We start from the raw sequence: 16,206 nt of genomic DNA, 5'->3' as shown, positions 1-16,206 counted from the left end.
AGCAATTATATTTAATTTCTGATTTAGATTTAAATTGTTTATCCTATGCTGCCCACCTTATAATAACGTTTAGAGCAAGGCGAGTGTTTATTAGAGTATGACAAAGTTGAAGGTAGTCTTACTAGTAAATAAACAATTAGGTTCATCGGATGATAGTTTGTCATTACCATCATAACATAACAACATTTTTTTCATAATATGCTCTGTTAAAGAAAGAAATGCTAGTAGAGTCAATTATTATTTGACATTGTTTTCCATTTAATTTTTCTAGCCCTCGTACAACTTCACACCTGCTCCGTTTATTTAGAAACAAGACATAGACGATTGCTTTTTCACTTGTCTTCTATTTTCCCTCTCAGTTTACACGGGCTGGGGACCGTCACAGAGTACATAGTACCGTGTGGCCTGATTAAAAATATGGAAGACAGTGTTGGTCATTTACTGTCTCCCCCACTCGTTCATACCTTTGCAACCAGATGTCTCGCAAGATGAAAGAGAGAGAGAAAAAAAACAATATAATTAATAAGCAGAAAAGTATTTAAAGTCATTATTTACTAAAGTGAAGGGTAACAATTCATTTCTATGTTTCTAAATATTTTACCTTGTAATTGCAAAATATAGTGCTAGATAAATCTAATAGCAAAAAAGAACTAAAGTGCAGAAAAGATTAACGGTAAATAAAAAGTGCAAATAAATATTGACTTACTTTTTTGTGTGTCTAATTTCAAAACCTCAAGAGTACCTGGATCTTACAAGCCATTACCATAAGCGATATTGACCAATCAAAGTGCATTTATCCATTCCACGTGGAAGTTCATCTCTTTTACTTTCTCCAGCATGGTGATGATATCAATCCTTGCCTCTGGTTCCTGTTGCAGCATGGCCGTCAAAATATACCTGAAAAATACATTTTATTTCTAAATCAAATTAGAGTACATACAAAATAAATTAATTCTCAAAAGTAAAAACTTAATAGCTAATGTAGATCAAATATTTTGCTGTTAACTAAAAACAATGGATTCTACTCATGCAACATGCAAATTTAAAAAAGAAACAGTCCGAAAGCACGGTACCTATAAATGTGAGGAACATCCGGGGAAATATTCAGCTCATCCAGGTAATTGTATTCTGTCATGGAGTTTGGTTCCACTCGAAACAGCATACACCAGACGACAGCACCAAGTGAGTAGACGTCCAGTTTGAAAGGGTCAATTTTTTCGTTAGCGTGCAGTTCTGGTGCCATGAAGGCCGGAGTGCCGCCAATCTTTGCACTGTGGTCTTTGGCTTCTGCTACCACAAAGGAGAGCCCAAAGTCTGCTAAGACTGCGTTTCGCTTATCATCTAAGAAGACGTTGGATGGTTTGATGTCTGCATGGACGATTCTTTTCTTGTTGAGGTAACGCACAGCGCAAGACAGCTGTATCATGTAAAGTGCCAGGTGCTGAGGGGTGAGTTCTGAAAGTCTCTGAGACAGCGTTCCGTTTCTACAGTAAGGCGTGGTTATTGCCCAGTAGTGTGGGCATCGTACGGCCGATATGAGCTTGATGATGTTTGGATGGTCCACTCCCCACATGGCCTTGACCTCCTGCTCATGCAGCTGTTTATTCCTGTCGTCGTCTTGGTTGAGCATTGAGAACATTTTCACTGCCAGCCTGTATTTCCGAGTTTTAGACGTGGCGAGAATAACTTGGCCGCTCATGCCCTTGCCGATGACCGGACCACGCTTCAGTTGAAACCGATCAAAATAATCTTCATCCAAGTCCAGCAGTAAAGCAGTGTGTGGTGCCATCGATTCGGCCATGTCGAAAATTTGAAGACTTGTATATGTAGTTGGGAAAATAAGTTTAAGATTTTTTAGATCTGTATTAAACTATAGATCGAGTCAGAATGACAGCGATCTCGTACAACTAACCAGCTAATATAGCCCACACAAGTTACCCAGGTAGCTTCTCCACATTTGCGTTCAATTAGTAATTCACATACGGTTCTGTGATGTACCGACAAAGGACACCGGCGGCAAGGACAACAATGGTCGCTGATCAAAGAAATCATTCGATAAAAAAACATGGGTAGGTAACTCTCATTCACAACTGACCGCAGGTCACGAAAGGCGGCGGCGGCGGCGGCGGCTGGTATGATTGAAGTTCGATCGTTCGTGATCAGGGGGAATAATTCCAACGAAAAACTGATCGCGCGTTATCGGGCAAGTAAAATTCGCTAATGGTTACATAGAAAGTTAGGAATTTTATTTTACGGTAACACACACTTATTTACAGATTTCTGTTTTTGTGTGTGTATATATTTGATTTTTATCAATCCCATTACTTTCATAAACTAATAAGTTATTCATCATTCATTGCAGCATATCCAGCACACGGAAAACTTTCAAACTTGGCGGGGAAACATTGCTGAATTTCAAATTAAAAAAAACAAAAAACAACACAATATACATGCAAAAAAAAGTAGGTTCCACCGAGACTTGAACTCGGATCGCTGGATTCAAAGTCCAGAGTGCTAACCATTACACCATGGAACCTATGCTGGCAGCCGTTTGTAAAACAATAAATCGAAACATATTTATGTACTTAGAAAACTAACATGCAAGTATATATTACGCATAGTTAGATTAGAATTAGAGTAATATAAGAGACAAGTGAGCAAACGGCATATTCTTATAGGTGAAATGTGAACATTGTAAATAGTTGGACTTTTGCCTAAATTCATATCCACGCGTTTTAAGCTATTCCTATGCATGCAGATGAAAACGACACTTGGCAAGAATATAATACAATGGATAAATATATTTCTTGTATTAGCTAAAATAATAGATTTGATCTTAAACAATTCAATCCACAGAAGCAAAGTAAATGAATTTCATTTACATGTAAAAATGTTGAAAAACTAAGGTTCCACCGAGACTTGAACTCGGATCGCTGGATTCAGAGTCCAGAGTGCTAACCATTACACCATGGAACCTGCGTCACGGTTAAGCGGTTGTATACACATGTTGTCTCATATTTAGTCGGAAATAGCATGCGCTTTTCTCGCTTTTTCTGCCCCTGAAACAGAGTGAATGTACACATAGTTAAAATGAATGTTGAGTCATTCACATATTTAATTTATCGTCATCATAATACAACAGTAAGCTATTATATTTAATTTATGATTTAGATTTAAATTGTTTATCCTTTGCTGCCCACCTTATAATAACGTTTAGAGCAAGGCGAGTGTTTATTAGAGTATGACAAAGTTGAAGGTAGTCTTACTAGTAAATAAACAATTAGGTTCATCGGATGATAGTTTGTCATTACCATCATAACATAACAACATTTTTTTCATAATATGCTCTGTTAAAGAAAGAAATGCTAGTAGAGTCAATTATTATTTGACATTGTTTTCCATTTAATTTTTCTAGCCCTCGTACAACTTCACACCTGCTCCGTTTATTTAGAAACAAGACATAGACGATTGCTTTTTCACTTGTCTTCTATTTTCCCTCTCAGTTTACACGGGCTGGGGACCGTCACAGAGTACATAGTACCGTGTGGCCTGATTAAAAATATGGAAGACAGTGTTGGTCATTTACTGTCTCCCCCACTCGTTCATACCTTTGCAACCAGATGTCTCGCAAGATGAAAGAGAGAGAGAAAAAAAACAATATAATTAATAAGCAGAAAAGTATTTAAAGTCATTATTTACTAAAGTGAAGGGTAACAATTCATTTCTATGTTTCTAAATATTTTACCTTGTAATTGCAAAATATAGTGCTAGATAAATCTAATAGCAAAAAAGAACTAAAGTGCAGAAAAGATTAACGGTAAATAAAAAGTGCAAATAAATATTGACTTACTTTTTTGTGTGTCTAATTTCAAAACCTCAAGAGTACCTGGATCTTACAAGCCATTACCATAAGCCATATTGACCAATCAAAGTGCATTTATCCATTCCACGTGGAAGTTCATCTCTTTTACTTTCTCCAGCATGGTGATGATATCAATCCTTGCCTCTGGTTCCTGTTGCAGCATGGCCGTCAAAATATACCTGAAAAATACATTTTATTTCTAAATCAAATTAGAGTACATACAAAATAAATTAATTCTCAAAAGTAAAAACTTAATAGCTAATGTAGATCAAATATTTTGCTGTTAACTAAAAACAATGGATTCTACTCATGCAACATGCAAATTTAAAAAAGAAACAGTCCGAAAGCACGGTACCTATAAATGTGAGGAACATCCGGGGAAATATTCAGCTCATCCAGGTAATTGTATTCTGTCATGGAGTTTGGTTCCACTCGAAACAGCATACACCAGACGACAGCACCAAGTGAGTAGACGTCCAGTTTGAAAGGGTCAATTTTTCCGTTACCGTGCAGTTCTGGTGCCATGAAGGCCGGAGTGCCGCCAATCTTTGCACTGTGGTCTTTGGCTTCTGCTACCACAAAGGAGAGCCCAAAGTCTGCTAAGACTGCGTTTCGCTTATCATCTAAGAAGACGTTGGATGGTTTGATGTCTGCATGGACGATTCTTTTCTTGTTGAGGTAACGCACAGCGCAAGACAGCTGTATCATGTAAAGTGCCAGGTGCTGAGGGGTGAGTTCTGAAAGTCTCTGAGACAGCGTTCCGTTTCTACAGTAAGGCGTGGTTATTGCCCAGTAGTGTGGGCATCGTACGGCCGATATGAGCTTGATGATGTTTGGATGGTCCACTCCCCACATGGCCTTGACCTCCTGCTCATGCAGCTGTTTATTCCTGTCGTCGTCTTGGTTGAGCATTGAGAACATTTTCACTGCCAGCCTGTATTTCCGAGTTTTAGACGTGGCGAGAATAACTTGGCCGCTCATGCCCTTGCCGATGACCGGACCACGCTTCAGTTGAAACCGATCAAAATAATCTTCATCCAAGTCCAGCAGTAAAGCAGTGTGTGGTGCCATCGATTCGGCCATGTCGAAAATTTGAAGACTTGTATATGTAGTTGGGAAAATAAGTTTAAGATTTTTTAGATCTGTATTAAACTATAGATCGAGTCAGAATGACAGCGATCTCGTACAACTAACCAGCTAATATAGCCCACACAAGTTACCCAGGTAGCTTCTCCACATTTGCGTTCAATTAGTAATTCACATACGGTTCTGTGATGTACCGACAAAGGACACCGGCGGCAAGGACAACAATGGCCGCTGAACAAAGACATCATTCGATAAAAAAACATGGGTAGGTAACTCTCATTCACAACTGACCGCAAGTCACGAAAGGCGGCGGCGGCGGCGGCTGGTATGATTGAAGTTCGATCGTTCGTGATCAGGGGGAATAATTCCAACGAAAAACTGATCGCGCGTTATCGGGCAAGTAAAATTCGCTAATGGTTACATAGAAAGTTTGGAATTTTATTTTACGGTAACACACACTTATGTACAGATTTCTGTTTTTGTGTGTGTGTATATATATTTGATTTTTATCAATCCCATTACTTTCATAAACTAATAAATTATTCATCATTCATTGCAGCATATCCAGCACACGGAAAACTTTCAAACTTGGCGGGGAAACATTGCTGAATTTCAAATAAAATAAACCCAAAAAACAACACAATATACATGCAAAAAAAGTAGGTTCCACCGAGACTTGAACTCGGATCGCTGGATTCAAAGTCCAGAGTGCTAACCATTACACCATGGAACCTATGCTGGCAGCCGTTTGTAAAACAATAAATCGAAACATATTTATGTACTTAGAAAACTAACATGCAAGTATATATTACGCATAGTTAGGTTAGAATTAGAGTAATATAAGAGACAAGTGAGCAAACGGCATATTCTTATAGGTGAAATGTAAAAATTGTAAATAGTTGGACTTTTGCCTAAATTCATATCCACGCGTTTTAAGCTATTCCTATGCATGCAGATGAAAATGACACTTGGCAAGAATATAATACAATGGATAAATATATTTCTTGTATTAGCTAAAATAATAGATTTGATCTTAAACAATTCAATCCACAGAAGCAAAGTAAATAAATTTCATTTTAATGTAAAAATGTTGAAAAACTAAGGTTCCACCGAGACTTGAACTCGGATCGCTGGATTCAGAGTCCAGAGTGCTAACCATTACACCATGGAACCTGCGTCACGGTTAAGCGGTTGTATACACATGTTGTCTCATATTTAGTCGGAAATAGCATGCGCTTTTCTCGCTTTTTCTGCCCCTGAAACAGAGTGAATGTACACATAGTTAAAATGAATGTTGAGTCATTCACATATTTAATTTATCGTCATCATAATACAACATTAAGCAATTATATTTAATTTCTGATTTAGATTTAAATTGTTTATCCTATGCTGCCCACCTTATAATAACGTTTAGAGCAAGGCGAGTGTTTATTAGAGTATGACAAAGTTGAAGGTAGTCTTACTAGTAAATAAACAATTAGGTTCATCGGATGATAGTTTGTCATTACCATCATAACATAACAACATTTTTTTCATAATATGCTCTGTTAAAGAAAGAAATGCTAGTAGAGTCAATTATTATTTGACATTGTTTTCCATTTAATTTTTCTAGCCCTCGTACAACTTCACACCTGCTCCGTTTATTTAGAAACAAGACATAGACGATTGCTTTTTCACTTGTCTTCTATTTTCCCTCTCAGTTTACACGGGCTGGGGACCGTCACAGAGTACATAGTACCGTGTGGCCTGATTAAAAATATGGAAGACAGTGTTGGTCATTTACTGTCTCCCCCACTCGTTCATACCTTTGCAACCAGATGTCTCGCAAGATGAAAGAGAGAGAGAAAAAAAACAATATAATTAATAAGCAGAAAAGTATTTAAAGTCATTATTTACTAAAGTGAAGGGTAACAATTCATTTCTATGTTTCTAAATATTTTACCTTGTAATTGCAAAATATAGTGCTAGATAAATCTAATAGCAAAAAAGAACTAAAGTGCAGAAAAGATTAACGGTAAATAAAAAGTGCAAATAAATATTGACTTACTTTTTTGTGTGTCTAATTTCAAAACCTCAAGAGTACCTGGATCTTACAAGCCATTACCATAAGCGATATTGACCAATCAAAGTGCATTTATCCATTCCACGTGGAAGTTCATCTCTTTTACTTTCTCCAGCATGGTGATGATATCAATCCTTGCCTCTGGTTCCTGTTGCAGCATGGCCGTCAAAATATACCTGAAAAATACATTTTATTTCTAAATCAAATTAGAGTACATACAAAATAAATTAATTCTCAAAAGTAAAAACTTAATAGCTAATGTAGATCAAATATTTTGCTGTTAACTAAAAACAATGGATTCTACTCATGCAACATGCAAATTTAAAAAAGAAACAGTCCGAAAGCACGGTACCTATAAATGTGAGGAACATCCGGGGAAATATTCAGCTCATCCAGGTAATTGTATTCTGTCATGGAGTTTGGTTCCACTCGAAACAGCATACACCAGACGACAGCACCAAGTGAGTAGACGTCCAGTTTGAAAGGGTCAATTTTTCCGTTACCGTGCAGTTCTGGTGCCATGAAGGCCGGAGTGCCGCCAATCTTTGCACTGTGGTCTTTGGCTTCTGCTACCACAAAGGAGAGCCCAAAGTCTGCTAGGACTGCGTTTCGCTTATCATCTAAGAAGACGTTGGATGGTTTGATGTCTGCATGGACGATTCTTTTCTTGTTGAGGTAACGCACAGCGCAAGACAGCTGTATCATGTAAAGTGCCAGGTGCTGAGGGGTGAGTTCTGAAAGTCTCTGAGACAGCGTTCCGTTTCTACAGTAAGGCGTGGTTATTGCCCAGTAGTGTGGGCATCGTACGGCCGATATGAGCTTGATGATGTTTGGATGGTCCACTCCCCACATGGCCTTGACCTCCTGCTCATGCAGCTGTTTATTCCTGTCGTCGTCTTGGTTGAGCATTGAGAACATTTTCACTGCCAGCCTGTATTTCCGAGTTTTAGACGTGGCGAGAATAACTTGGCCGCTCATGCCCTTGCCGATGACCGGACCACGCTTCAGTTGAAACCGATCAAAATAATCTTCATCCAAGTCCAGCAGTAAAGCAGTGTGTGGTGCCATCGATTCGGCCATGTCGAAAATTTGAAGACTTGTATATGTAGTTGGGAAAATAAGTTTAAGATTTTTTAGATCTGTATTAAACTATAGATCGAGTCAGAATGACAGCGATCTCGTACAACTAACCAGCTAATATAGCCCACACAAGTTACCCAGGTAGCTTCTCCACATTTGCGTTCAATTAGTAATTCACATACGGTTCTGTGATGTACCGACAAAGGACACCGGCGGCAAGGACAACAATGGCCGCTGAACAAAGACATCATTCGATAAAAAAACATGGGTAGGTAACTCTCATTCACAACTGACCGCAAGTCACGAAAGGCGGCGGCGGCGGCGGCTGGTATGATTGAAGTTCGATCGTTCGTGATCAGGGGGAATAATTCCAACGAAAAACTGATCGCGCGTTATCGGGCAAGTAAAATTCGCTAATGGTTACATAGAAAGTTTGGAATTTTATTTTACGGTAACACACACTTATGTACAGATTTCTGTTTTTGTGTGTGTGTATATATATTTGATTTTTATCAATCCCATTACTTTCATAAACTAATAAATTATTCATCATTCATTGCAGCATATCCAGCACACGGAAAACTTTCAAACTTGGCGGGGAAACATTGCTGAATTTCAAATAAAATAAACCCAAAAAACAACACAATATACATGCAAAAAAAGTAGGTTCCACCGAGACTTGAACTCGGATCGCTGGATTCAAAGTCCAGAGTGCTAACCATTACACCATGGAACCTATGCTGGCAGCCGTTTGTAAAACAATAAATCGAAACATATTTATGTACTTAGAAAACTAACATGCAAGTATATATTACGCATAGTTAGGTTAGAATTAGAGTAATATAAGAGACAAGTGAGCAAACGGCATATTCTTATAGGTGAAATGTGAACATTGTAAATAGTTGGACTTTTGCCTAAATTCATATCCACGCGTTTTAAGCTATTCCTATGCATGCAGATGAAAACGACACTTGGCAAGAATATAATACAATGGATAAATATATTTCTTGTATTAGCTAAAATAATAGATTTGATCTTAAACAATTCAATCCACAGAAGCAAAGTAAATGAATTTCATTTACATGTAAAAATGTTGAAAAACTAAGGTTCCACCGAGACTTGAACTCGGATCGCTGGATTCAGAGTCCAGAGTGCTAACCATTACACCATGGAACCTGCGTCACGGTTAAGCGGTTGTATACACATGTTGTCTCATATTTAGTCGGAAATAGCATGCGCTTTTCTCGCTTTTTCTGCCCCTGAAACAGAGTGAATGTACACATAGTTAAAATGAATGTTGAGTCATTCACATATTTAATTTATCGTCATCATAATACAACATTAAGCTATTATATTTAATTTCTGATTTAGATTTAAATTGTTTATCCTTTGCTGCCCACCTTATAATAACGTTTAGATCATGGCGACTGTTTATTAGAGTATGACAAAGTTGAAGGTAGTCTTACTAGTAAATAAACAATTAGGTTCATCGGATGATAGTTTGTCATTACCATCATAAAATAAAAACCTTTTGTTTCATATGCTCTGTTAAAGAAAGAAATGCTACCAGAGTCAATTATTATTTGACTTTGTCTTTAATTTCATTTTCTAGCCCTCGTACAACTTCACACTTGCTCGTTTCATTTAGAAACAAGACATAGACGATTGCTTGTTCACTTGTCTTCTATTTTCCCTCTCAGTTTACACGGGCTGGGGACCGTCACAGAGTACATAGTACCGTGTGGCCTGATTAAAAATATGGAAGACAGTGTTGGTCATTTACTGTCTCCCCCACTCGTTCATACCTTTACAACCAGATGTCTCGCAAGATGAAAGAGAGAGAGAAAAAAAACAATATAATTAATAAGCAGAAAAGTATTTAAAGTCATTATTTACTAAAGTGAAGGGTAACAATTCATTTCTATGTTTCTAAATATTTTACCTTGTAATTGCAAAATATAGTGCTAGATAAATCTAATAGCAAAAAAGAACTAAAGTGCAGAAAAGATTAACGGTAAATAAAAAGTGCAAATAAATATTGACTTACTTTTTTGTGTGTCTAATTTCAAAACCTCAAGAGTACCTGGATCTTACAAGCCATTACCATAAGCGATATTGACCAATCAAAGTGCATTTATCCATTCCACGTGGAAGTTCATCTCTTTTACTTTCTCCAGCATGGTGATGATATCAATCCTTGCCTCTGGTTCCTGTTGCAGCATGGCCGTCAAAATATACCTGAAAAATACATTTTATTTCTAAATCAAATTAGAGTACATACAAAATAAATTAATTCTCAAAAGTAAAAACTTAATAGCTAATGTAGATCAAATATTTTGCTGTTAACTAAAAACAATGGATTCTACTCATGCAACATGCAAATTTAAAAAAGAAACAGTCCGAAAGCACGGTACCTATAAATGTGAGGAACATCCGGGGAAATATTCAGCTCATCCAGGTAATTGTATTCTGTCATGGAGTTTGGTTCCACTCGAAACAGCATACACCAGACGACAGCACCAAGTGAGTAGACGTCCAGTTTGAAAGGGTCAATTTTTCCGTTACCGTGCAGTTCTGGTGCCATGAAGGCCGGAGTGCCGCCAATCTTTGCACTGTGGTCTTTGGCTTCTGCTACCACAAAGGAGAGCCCAAAGTCTGCTAAGACTGCGTTTCGCTTATCATCTAAGAAGACGTTGGATGGTTTGATGTCTGCATGGACGATTCTTTTCTTGTTGAGGTAACGCACAGCGCAAGACAGCTGTATCATGTAAAGTGCCAGGTGCTGAGGGGTGAGTTCTGAAAGTCTCTGAGACAGCGTTCCGTTTCTACAGTAAGGCGTGGTTATTGCCCAGTAGTGTGGGCATCGTACGGCCGATATGAGCTTGATGATGTTTGGATGGTCCACTCCCCACATGGCCTTGACCTCCTTCTCATGCAGCTGTTTATTCCTGTCGTCGTCTTGGTTGAGCATTGAGAACATTTTCACTGCCAGCCTGTATTTCCGAGTTTTAGACGTGGCGAGAATAACTTGGCCGCTCATGCCCTTGCCGATGACCGGACCACGCTTCAGTTGAAACCGATCAAAATAATCTTCATCCAAGTCCAGCAGTAAAGCAGTGTGTGGTGCCATCGATTCGGCCATGTCGAAAATTTGAAGACTTGTATATGTAGTTGGGAAAATAAGTTTAAGATTTTTTTAGATCTGTATTAAACTATAGATCGAGTCAGAATGACAGCGATCTCGTAAAACTAACCAGCTAATATAGCCCACACAAGTTACCCAGGTAGCTTCTCCACATTTGCGTTCAATTAGTAATTCACATACGGTTCTGTGATGTACCGACAAAGGACACCGGCGGCAAGGACAACAATGGTCGCTGATCAAAGAAATCATTCGATGAAAAAACATGGGTAGGTAACTCTCATTCACAACTGACCGCAGGTCACGAAAGGCGGCGGCGGAGGCGGCTGGTATGATTGAAGTTCGATCGTTCGAGATCAGGGGGAATAATTCCAACGAAAAACTGATCGCGCGTTATCGGGCAAGTAAAATTCGCTAATGGTTACATAGAAAGTTTGGAATTTTATTTTACGGTAACACACACTTATTTACAGATTTCTGTTTTTGTGTGTGTATATATTTGATTTTTATCAATCCCATTACTTTCATAAACTAATAAGTTATTCATCATTCATTGCAGCATATCCAGCACACGGAAAACTTTCAAACTTGGCGGGGAAACATTGCTGAATTTCAAATTAAAAAAAACAAAAAACAACACAATATACATGCAAAAAAAAAGTAGGTTCCACCGAGACTTGAACTCGGATCGCTGGATTCAAAGTCCAGAGTGCTAACCATTACACCATGGAACCTATGCTGGCAGCCGTTTGTAAAACAATAAATCGAAACATATTTATGTACTTAGAAAACTAACATGCAAGTATATATTACGCATAGTTAGATTAGAATTAGAGTAATATAAGAGACAAGTGAGCAAACGGCATATTCTTATAGGTGAAATGTGAACATTGTAAATAGTTGGACTTTTGCCTAAATTCATATCCACGCGTTTTAAGCTATTCCTATGCATGCAGATGAAAACGACACTTGGCAAGAATATAATACAATGGATAAATATATTTCTTGTATTAGCTAAAATAATAGATTTGATCTTTAACAATTCAATCCACAGAAGCAAAGTAAATGAATTTCATTTACATGTAAAAATGTCGAAAAACTAAGGTTCCACCGAGACTTGAACTCGGATCGCTGGATTCAGAGTCCAGAGTGCTAACCGTTACACCATGGAACCTGCGTCACGGTTAAGCGGTTGTATACACATGTTGTCTCATATTTAGTCGGAAATAGCATGCGCTTTTCTCGCTTTTTCTGACCCTGAAACAGAGTGAATGTACACATAGTTCAAATGAATGTTGAGTCATTCACATATTTAATTTATCGTCATCATAATACAACAGTAAGCTATTATATTTAATTTATGATTTAGATTTAAATTGTTTATCCTTTGCTGCCCACCTTATAATAACGTTTAGAGCTAGGCGACTGTTTATTAGAGTATGACAAAGTTGAAGGTAGTCTTACTAGTAAATAAACAATTAGGTTCATCTGATGATAGTTTGTCATTACCATCATAACATAACAACATTTTTTTCATATGCTCTGTTAAAGAAAGAAATGCTAGCAGAGTCAATTATTATTTGACATTGTTTTCCATTTAATTTTTCTAGCCCTCGTACAACTTCACACCTGCTCCGTTTATTTAGAAACAAGACATAGACGATTGCTTTTTCACTTGTCTTCTATTTTCCCTCTCAGTTTACACGGGCTGGGGACCGTCACAGAGTACATAGTACCGTGTGGCCTGATTAAAAATATGGAAGACAGTGTTGGTCATTTACTGTCTCCCCCACTCGTTCATACCTTTGCAACCAGATGTCTCGCAAGATGAAAGAGAGAGAAAAAAAAACAATATAATTAATAAGCAGAAAAGTATTTAAAGTCATTATTTACTAAAGTGAAGGGTAACAATTCATTTCTATGTTTCTAAATATTTTACCTTGTAATTGCAAAATATAGTGCTAGATAAATCTAATAGCAAAAAAGAATTAAAGTGCAGAAAAGATTAACGGTAAATAAAAAGTGCAAATAAATATTGACTTACATTTTTGTGTGTCTAATTTCAAAACCTCAAGAGTACCTGGATCTTACAAGCCATTACCATAAGCCATATTGACCAATCAAAGTGCATTTATCCATTCCACGTGGAAGTTCATCTCTTTTACTTTCTCCAGCATGGTGATGATATCAATCCTTGCCTCTGGTTCCTGTTGCAGCATGGCCGTCAAAATATACCTGAAAAATACATTTTATTTCTAAATCAAATTAGAGTACATACAAAATAAATTAATTCTCAAAAGTAAAAACTTAATAGCTAATGTAGATCAAATATTTTGCTGTTAACTAAAAACAATGGATTCTACTCATGCAACATGCAAATTTAAAAAAGAAACAGTCCGAAAGCACGGTACCTATAAATGTGAGGAACATCCGGGGAAATATTCAGCTCATCCAGGTAATTGTATTCTGTCATGGAGTTTGGTTCCACTCGAAACAGCATACACCAGACGACAGCACCAAGTGAGTAGACGTCCAGTTTAAAAGGGTCAATTTTTTCGTTACCGTGCAGTTCTGGTGCCATGAAGGCCGGAGTGCCGCCAATCTTTGCACTGTGGTCTTTGGCTTTTTCTACCACAAAGGAGAGCCCAAAGTCTGCTAGGACTGCGTGTCGCTTATCATCTAAGAAGACGTTGGCTGGTTTGATGTCTGCATGGACGATTCTTTTCTTGTTGAGGTGACGCACAGCGCAAGACAGCTGTATCATGTAAAGTGCAAGGTGCTGAGGGGTGAGTTCTGAAAGTCTTTGAGACAGCGTTCCGTTTCTACAGTAAGGCGTGGTTATTGCCCAGTAGTGTGGGCATCGTACGGCCGATATGAGCTTGATGATGTTTGGATGGTCCACTCCCCACATGGCCTTGACCTCCTGCTCATGCAGCTGTTTATTCCTGTCGTCGTCTTGGTTGAGCATTGAGAACATTTTCACTGCCAGCCTGTATTTCCGAGTTTTAGACGTGGCGAGAATAACTTGGCCGCTCATGCCCTTGCCGATGACCGGACCACGCTTCAGTTGAAACCGATCAAAATAATCTTCATCCAAGTCCAGCAGTAAAGCAGTGTGTGGTGCCATCGATTCGGCCATGTCGAAAATTTGAAGACTTGTATATGTAGTTGGGAAAATAAGTTTAAGATTTTTTTAGATCTGTATTAAACTATAGATCGAGTCAGAATGACAGCGATCTCGTAAAACTAACCAGCTAATATAGCCCACACAAGTTACCCAGGTAGCTTCTCCACATTTGCGTTCAATTAGTAATTCACATACGGTTCTGTGATGTACCGACAAAGGACACCGGCGGCAAGGACAACAATGGTCGCTGATCAAAGAAATCATTCGATGAAAAAACATGGGTAGGTAACTCTCATTCACAACTGACCGCAGGTCACGAAAGGCGGCGGCGGAGGCGGCTGGTATGATTGAAGTTCGATCGTTCGAGATCAGGGGGAATAATTCCAACGAAAAACTGATCGCGCGTTATCGGGCAAGTAAAATTCGCTAATGGTTACATAGAAAGTTTGGAATTTTATTTTACGGTAACACACACTTATTTACAGATTTCTGTTTTTGTGTGTGTATATATTTGATTTTTATCAATCCCATTACTTTCATAAACTAATAAGTTATTCATCATTCATTGCAGCATATCCAGCACACGGAAAACTTTCAAACTTGGCGGGGAAACATTGCTGAATTTCAAATTAAAAAAAACAAAAAACAACACAATATACATGCAAAAAAAAAGTAGGTTCCACCGAGACTTGAACTCGGATCGCTGGATTCAAAGTCCAGAGTGCTAACCATTACACCATGGAACCTATGCTGGCAGCCGTTTGTAAAACAATAAATCGAAACATATTTATGTACTTAGAAAACTAACATGCAAGTATATATTACGCATAGTTAGATTAGAATTAGAGTAATATAAGAGACAAGTGAGCAAACGGCATATTCTTATAGGTGAAATGTGAACATTGTAAATAGTTGGACTTTTGCCTAAATTCATATCCACGCGTTTTAAGCTATTCCTATGCATGCAGATGAAAACGACACTTGGCAAGAATATAATACAATGGATAAATATATTTCTTGTATTAGCTAAAATAATAGATTTGATCTTTAACAATTCAATCCACAGAAGCAAAGTAAATGAATTTCATTTACATATAAAAATGTCGAAAAACTAAGGTTCCACCGAGACTTGAACTCGGATCGCTGGATTCAGAGTCCAGAGTGCTAACCGTTACACCATGGAACCTGCGTCACGGTTAAGCGGTTGTATACACATGTTGTCTCATATTTAGTCGGAAATAGCATGCGCTTTTCTCGCTTTTTCTGACCCTGAAACAGAGTGAATGTACACATAGTTAAAATGAATGTTGAGTCATTCACATATTTAATTTATCGTCATCATAATACAACATTAGGCTATTATATTTAATTGCTGATTTAGATTTCAATTGTTTATCCTTTGCTGCCCACCTTATAATAAGGTTTAGATCATGGCGACTGTTTATTATAGTATGACAAAGTTGAAGGTAGTCTTACTAGTAAATAAACAATTAGGTTCATCGGATGATAGTTTGTCATTACCATCATAAAATAATAACATTTTTTTCATATGCTCTGTTAAAGAAAGAAATGCTAGCAGAGTCAATTATTATTTGACATTGTTTTTCATTTAATTTTTCTAGCCCTCGTACAACTTCACACCTGCTCCGTTTATTTAGAAACAAGACATAGACGATTGCTTTTTCACTTGTCTTCTATTTTCCCTCTCAGTTTACACGGGCTGGGGACCGTCACAGAGTACATAGTACCGTGTGGCCTGATTAAAAATATGGAAGACAGTGTTGGTCATTTACTGTCTCCCCCACTCGTTCATACCTTTGCAACCAGATGTCTCGCAAGATGAAAGA

General features: G+C 37.8%; 5 protein-coding genes and 10 non-coding genes across 15 annotated transcripts; all 15 read right to left on the bottom strand.

Annotated features, from left to right (window-relative positions):
* Nucleotides 1–782: 782 nt before the first annotated feature.
* Nucleotides 783–1,801, bottom strand: LOC131938344 (uncharacterized). The gene is made up of 2 exons (XM_059296349.1): nt 1,074–1,801; nt 783–897 (listed from the first exon to the last, which is right to left on the bottom strand). Exons 1-2 carry the CDS (start codon nt 1,799–1,801, stop codon nt 783–785), a joined length of 843 nt encoding a protein of 280 aa, XP_059152332.1.
* Nucleotides 1,802–2,464: 663 nt separating this feature from the next.
* Trnaq-uug (transfer RNA glutamine (anticodon UUG)) lies at nt 2,465–2,536 on the bottom strand. Its single transcript has one exon. It is a non-coding gene; the product is annotated as a tRNA-Gln (tRNA).
* Nucleotides 2,537–2,904: 368 nt separating this feature from the next.
* On the bottom strand, nt 2,905–2,976 carry Trnaq-cug (transfer RNA glutamine (anticodon CUG)). The gene has a single exon. It is a non-coding gene; the product is annotated as a tRNA-Gln (tRNA).
* A 950-nt stretch (nt 2,977–3,926) lies between these two features.
* LOC131938343 (uncharacterized) lies at nt 3,927–4,945 on the bottom strand. Its single transcript, XM_059296348.1, has 2 exons — nt 4,218–4,945; nt 3,927–4,041 (listed from the first exon to the last, which is right to left on the bottom strand). Exons 1-2 carry the CDS (start codon nt 4,943–4,945, stop codon nt 3,927–3,929), a joined length of 843 nt encoding a protein of 280 aa, XP_059152331.1.
* Nucleotides 4,946–5,609: 664 nt separating this feature from the next.
* Trnaq-uug (transfer RNA glutamine (anticodon UUG)) lies at nt 5,610–5,681 on the bottom strand. The gene has a single exon. It is a non-coding gene; the product is annotated as a tRNA-Gln (tRNA).
* Nucleotides 5,682–6,049: 368 nt separating this feature from the next.
* Trnaq-cug (transfer RNA glutamine (anticodon CUG)) lies at nt 6,050–6,121 on the bottom strand. Its single transcript has one exon. It is a non-coding gene; the product is annotated as a tRNA-Gln (tRNA).
* Nucleotides 6,122–7,071: 950 nt separating this feature from the next.
* LOC131938342 (uncharacterized) lies at nt 7,072–8,090 on the bottom strand. The gene is made up of 2 exons (XM_059296347.1): nt 7,363–8,090; nt 7,072–7,186 (listed from the first exon to the last, which is right to left on the bottom strand). Exons 1-2 carry the CDS (start codon nt 8,088–8,090, stop codon nt 7,072–7,074), a joined length of 843 nt encoding a protein of 280 aa, XP_059152330.1.
* A 664-nt stretch (nt 8,091–8,754) lies between these two features.
* Nucleotides 8,755–8,826, bottom strand: Trnaq-uug (transfer RNA glutamine (anticodon UUG)). The gene has a single exon. It is a non-coding gene; the product is annotated as a tRNA-Gln (tRNA).
* Nucleotides 8,827–9,194: 368 nt separating this feature from the next.
* On the bottom strand, nt 9,195–9,266 carry Trnaq-cug (transfer RNA glutamine (anticodon CUG)). The gene has a single exon. It is a non-coding gene; the product is annotated as a tRNA-Gln (tRNA).
* A 947-nt stretch (nt 9,267–10,213) lies between these two features.
* On the bottom strand, nt 10,214–11,232 carry LOC131938341 (uncharacterized). Its single transcript, XM_059296346.1, has 2 exons — nt 10,505–11,232; nt 10,214–10,328 (listed from the first exon to the last, which is right to left on the bottom strand). The coding sequence occupies exons 1-2, from the start codon at nt 11,230–11,232 to the stop codon at nt 10,214–10,216; spliced, it is 843 nt and encodes a 280-aa protein (XP_059152329.1).
* A 662-nt stretch (nt 11,233–11,894) lies between these two features.
* On the bottom strand, nt 11,895–11,966 carry Trnaq-uug (transfer RNA glutamine (anticodon UUG)). The gene has a single exon. It is a non-coding gene; the product is annotated as a tRNA-Gln (tRNA).
* A 368-nt stretch (nt 11,967–12,334) lies between these two features.
* Nucleotides 12,335–12,406, bottom strand: Trnaq-cug (transfer RNA glutamine (anticodon CUG)). Its single transcript has one exon. It is a non-coding gene; the product is annotated as a tRNA-Gln (tRNA).
* A 946-nt stretch (nt 12,407–13,352) lies between these two features.
* Nucleotides 13,353–14,371, bottom strand: LOC131938340 (serine/threonine-protein kinase Nek5-like). The gene is made up of 2 exons (XM_059296345.1): nt 13,644–14,371; nt 13,353–13,467 (listed from the first exon to the last, which is right to left on the bottom strand). The coding sequence occupies exons 1-2, from the start codon at nt 14,369–14,371 to the stop codon at nt 13,353–13,355; spliced, it is 843 nt and encodes a 280-aa protein (XP_059152328.1).
* A 662-nt stretch (nt 14,372–15,033) lies between these two features.
* On the bottom strand, nt 15,034–15,105 carry Trnaq-uug (transfer RNA glutamine (anticodon UUG)). Its single transcript has one exon. It is a non-coding gene; the product is annotated as a tRNA-Gln (tRNA).
* Nucleotides 15,106–15,473: 368 nt separating this feature from the next.
* On the bottom strand, nt 15,474–15,545 carry Trnaq-cug (transfer RNA glutamine (anticodon CUG)). Its single transcript has one exon. It is a non-coding gene; the product is annotated as a tRNA-Gln (tRNA).
* Nucleotides 15,546–16,206: the final 661 nt, after the last annotated feature.

This window comes from Physella acuta, unplaced genomic scaffold (assembly GCF_028476545.2).
Source record: "Physella acuta isolate Inbredline_101_S28 unplaced genomic scaffold, ASM2847654v3 ptg000242l, whole genome shotgun sequence".
NCBI lineage: Eukaryota > Metazoa > Mollusca > Gastropoda > Physidae > Physella > Physella acuta.
Note: the sequence above shows the minus strand (reverse complement) of the source record. Positions and strands in the feature narration are given on the sequence as shown.

What these genes read in the sequence shown, in the direction of transcription:
- LOC131938342 (XM_059296347.1), bottom strand. Translation starts at nt 8,090, where the DNA reads ATGGCCGAATCGATGGCACCACACACTGCTTTACTGCTGGACTTGGAT. An exon ending in GATGTTCCTCACATTTATAG is followed by an intron (nt 7,187 to 7,362) that starts GTACCGTGCTTT and finishes TGTATTTTTCAG; the next exon opens with GTATATTTTGACGGCCATGC.
- LOC131938341 (XM_059296346.1), bottom strand. Translation starts at nt 11,232, where the DNA reads ATGGCCGAATCGATGGCACCACACACTGCTTTACTGCTGGACTTGGAT. An exon ending in GATGTTCCTCACATTTATAG is followed by an intron (nt 10,329 to 10,504) that starts GTACCGTGCTTT and finishes TGTATTTTTCAG; the next exon opens with GTATATTTTGACGGCCATGC.
- LOC131938344 (XM_059296349.1), bottom strand. Translation starts at nt 1,801, where the DNA reads ATGGCCGAATCGATGGCACCACACACTGCTTTACTGCTGGACTTGGAT. An exon ending in GATGTTCCTCACATTTATAG is followed by an intron (nt 898 to 1,073) that starts GTACCGTGCTTT and finishes TGTATTTTTCAG; the next exon opens with GTATATTTTGACGGCCATGC.
- LOC131938343 (XM_059296348.1), bottom strand. Translation starts at nt 4,945, where the DNA reads ATGGCCGAATCGATGGCACCACACACTGCTTTACTGCTGGACTTGGAT. An exon ending in GATGTTCCTCACATTTATAG is followed by an intron (nt 4,042 to 4,217) that starts GTACCGTGCTTT and finishes TGTATTTTTCAG; the next exon opens with GTATATTTTGACGGCCATGC.
- LOC131938340 (XM_059296345.1), bottom strand. Translation starts at nt 14,371, where the DNA reads ATGGCCGAATCGATGGCACCACACACTGCTTTACTGCTGGACTTGGAT. An exon ending in GATGTTCCTCACATTTATAG is followed by an intron (nt 13,468 to 13,643) that starts GTACCGTGCTTT and finishes TGTATTTTTCAG; the next exon opens with GTATATTTTGACGGCCATGC.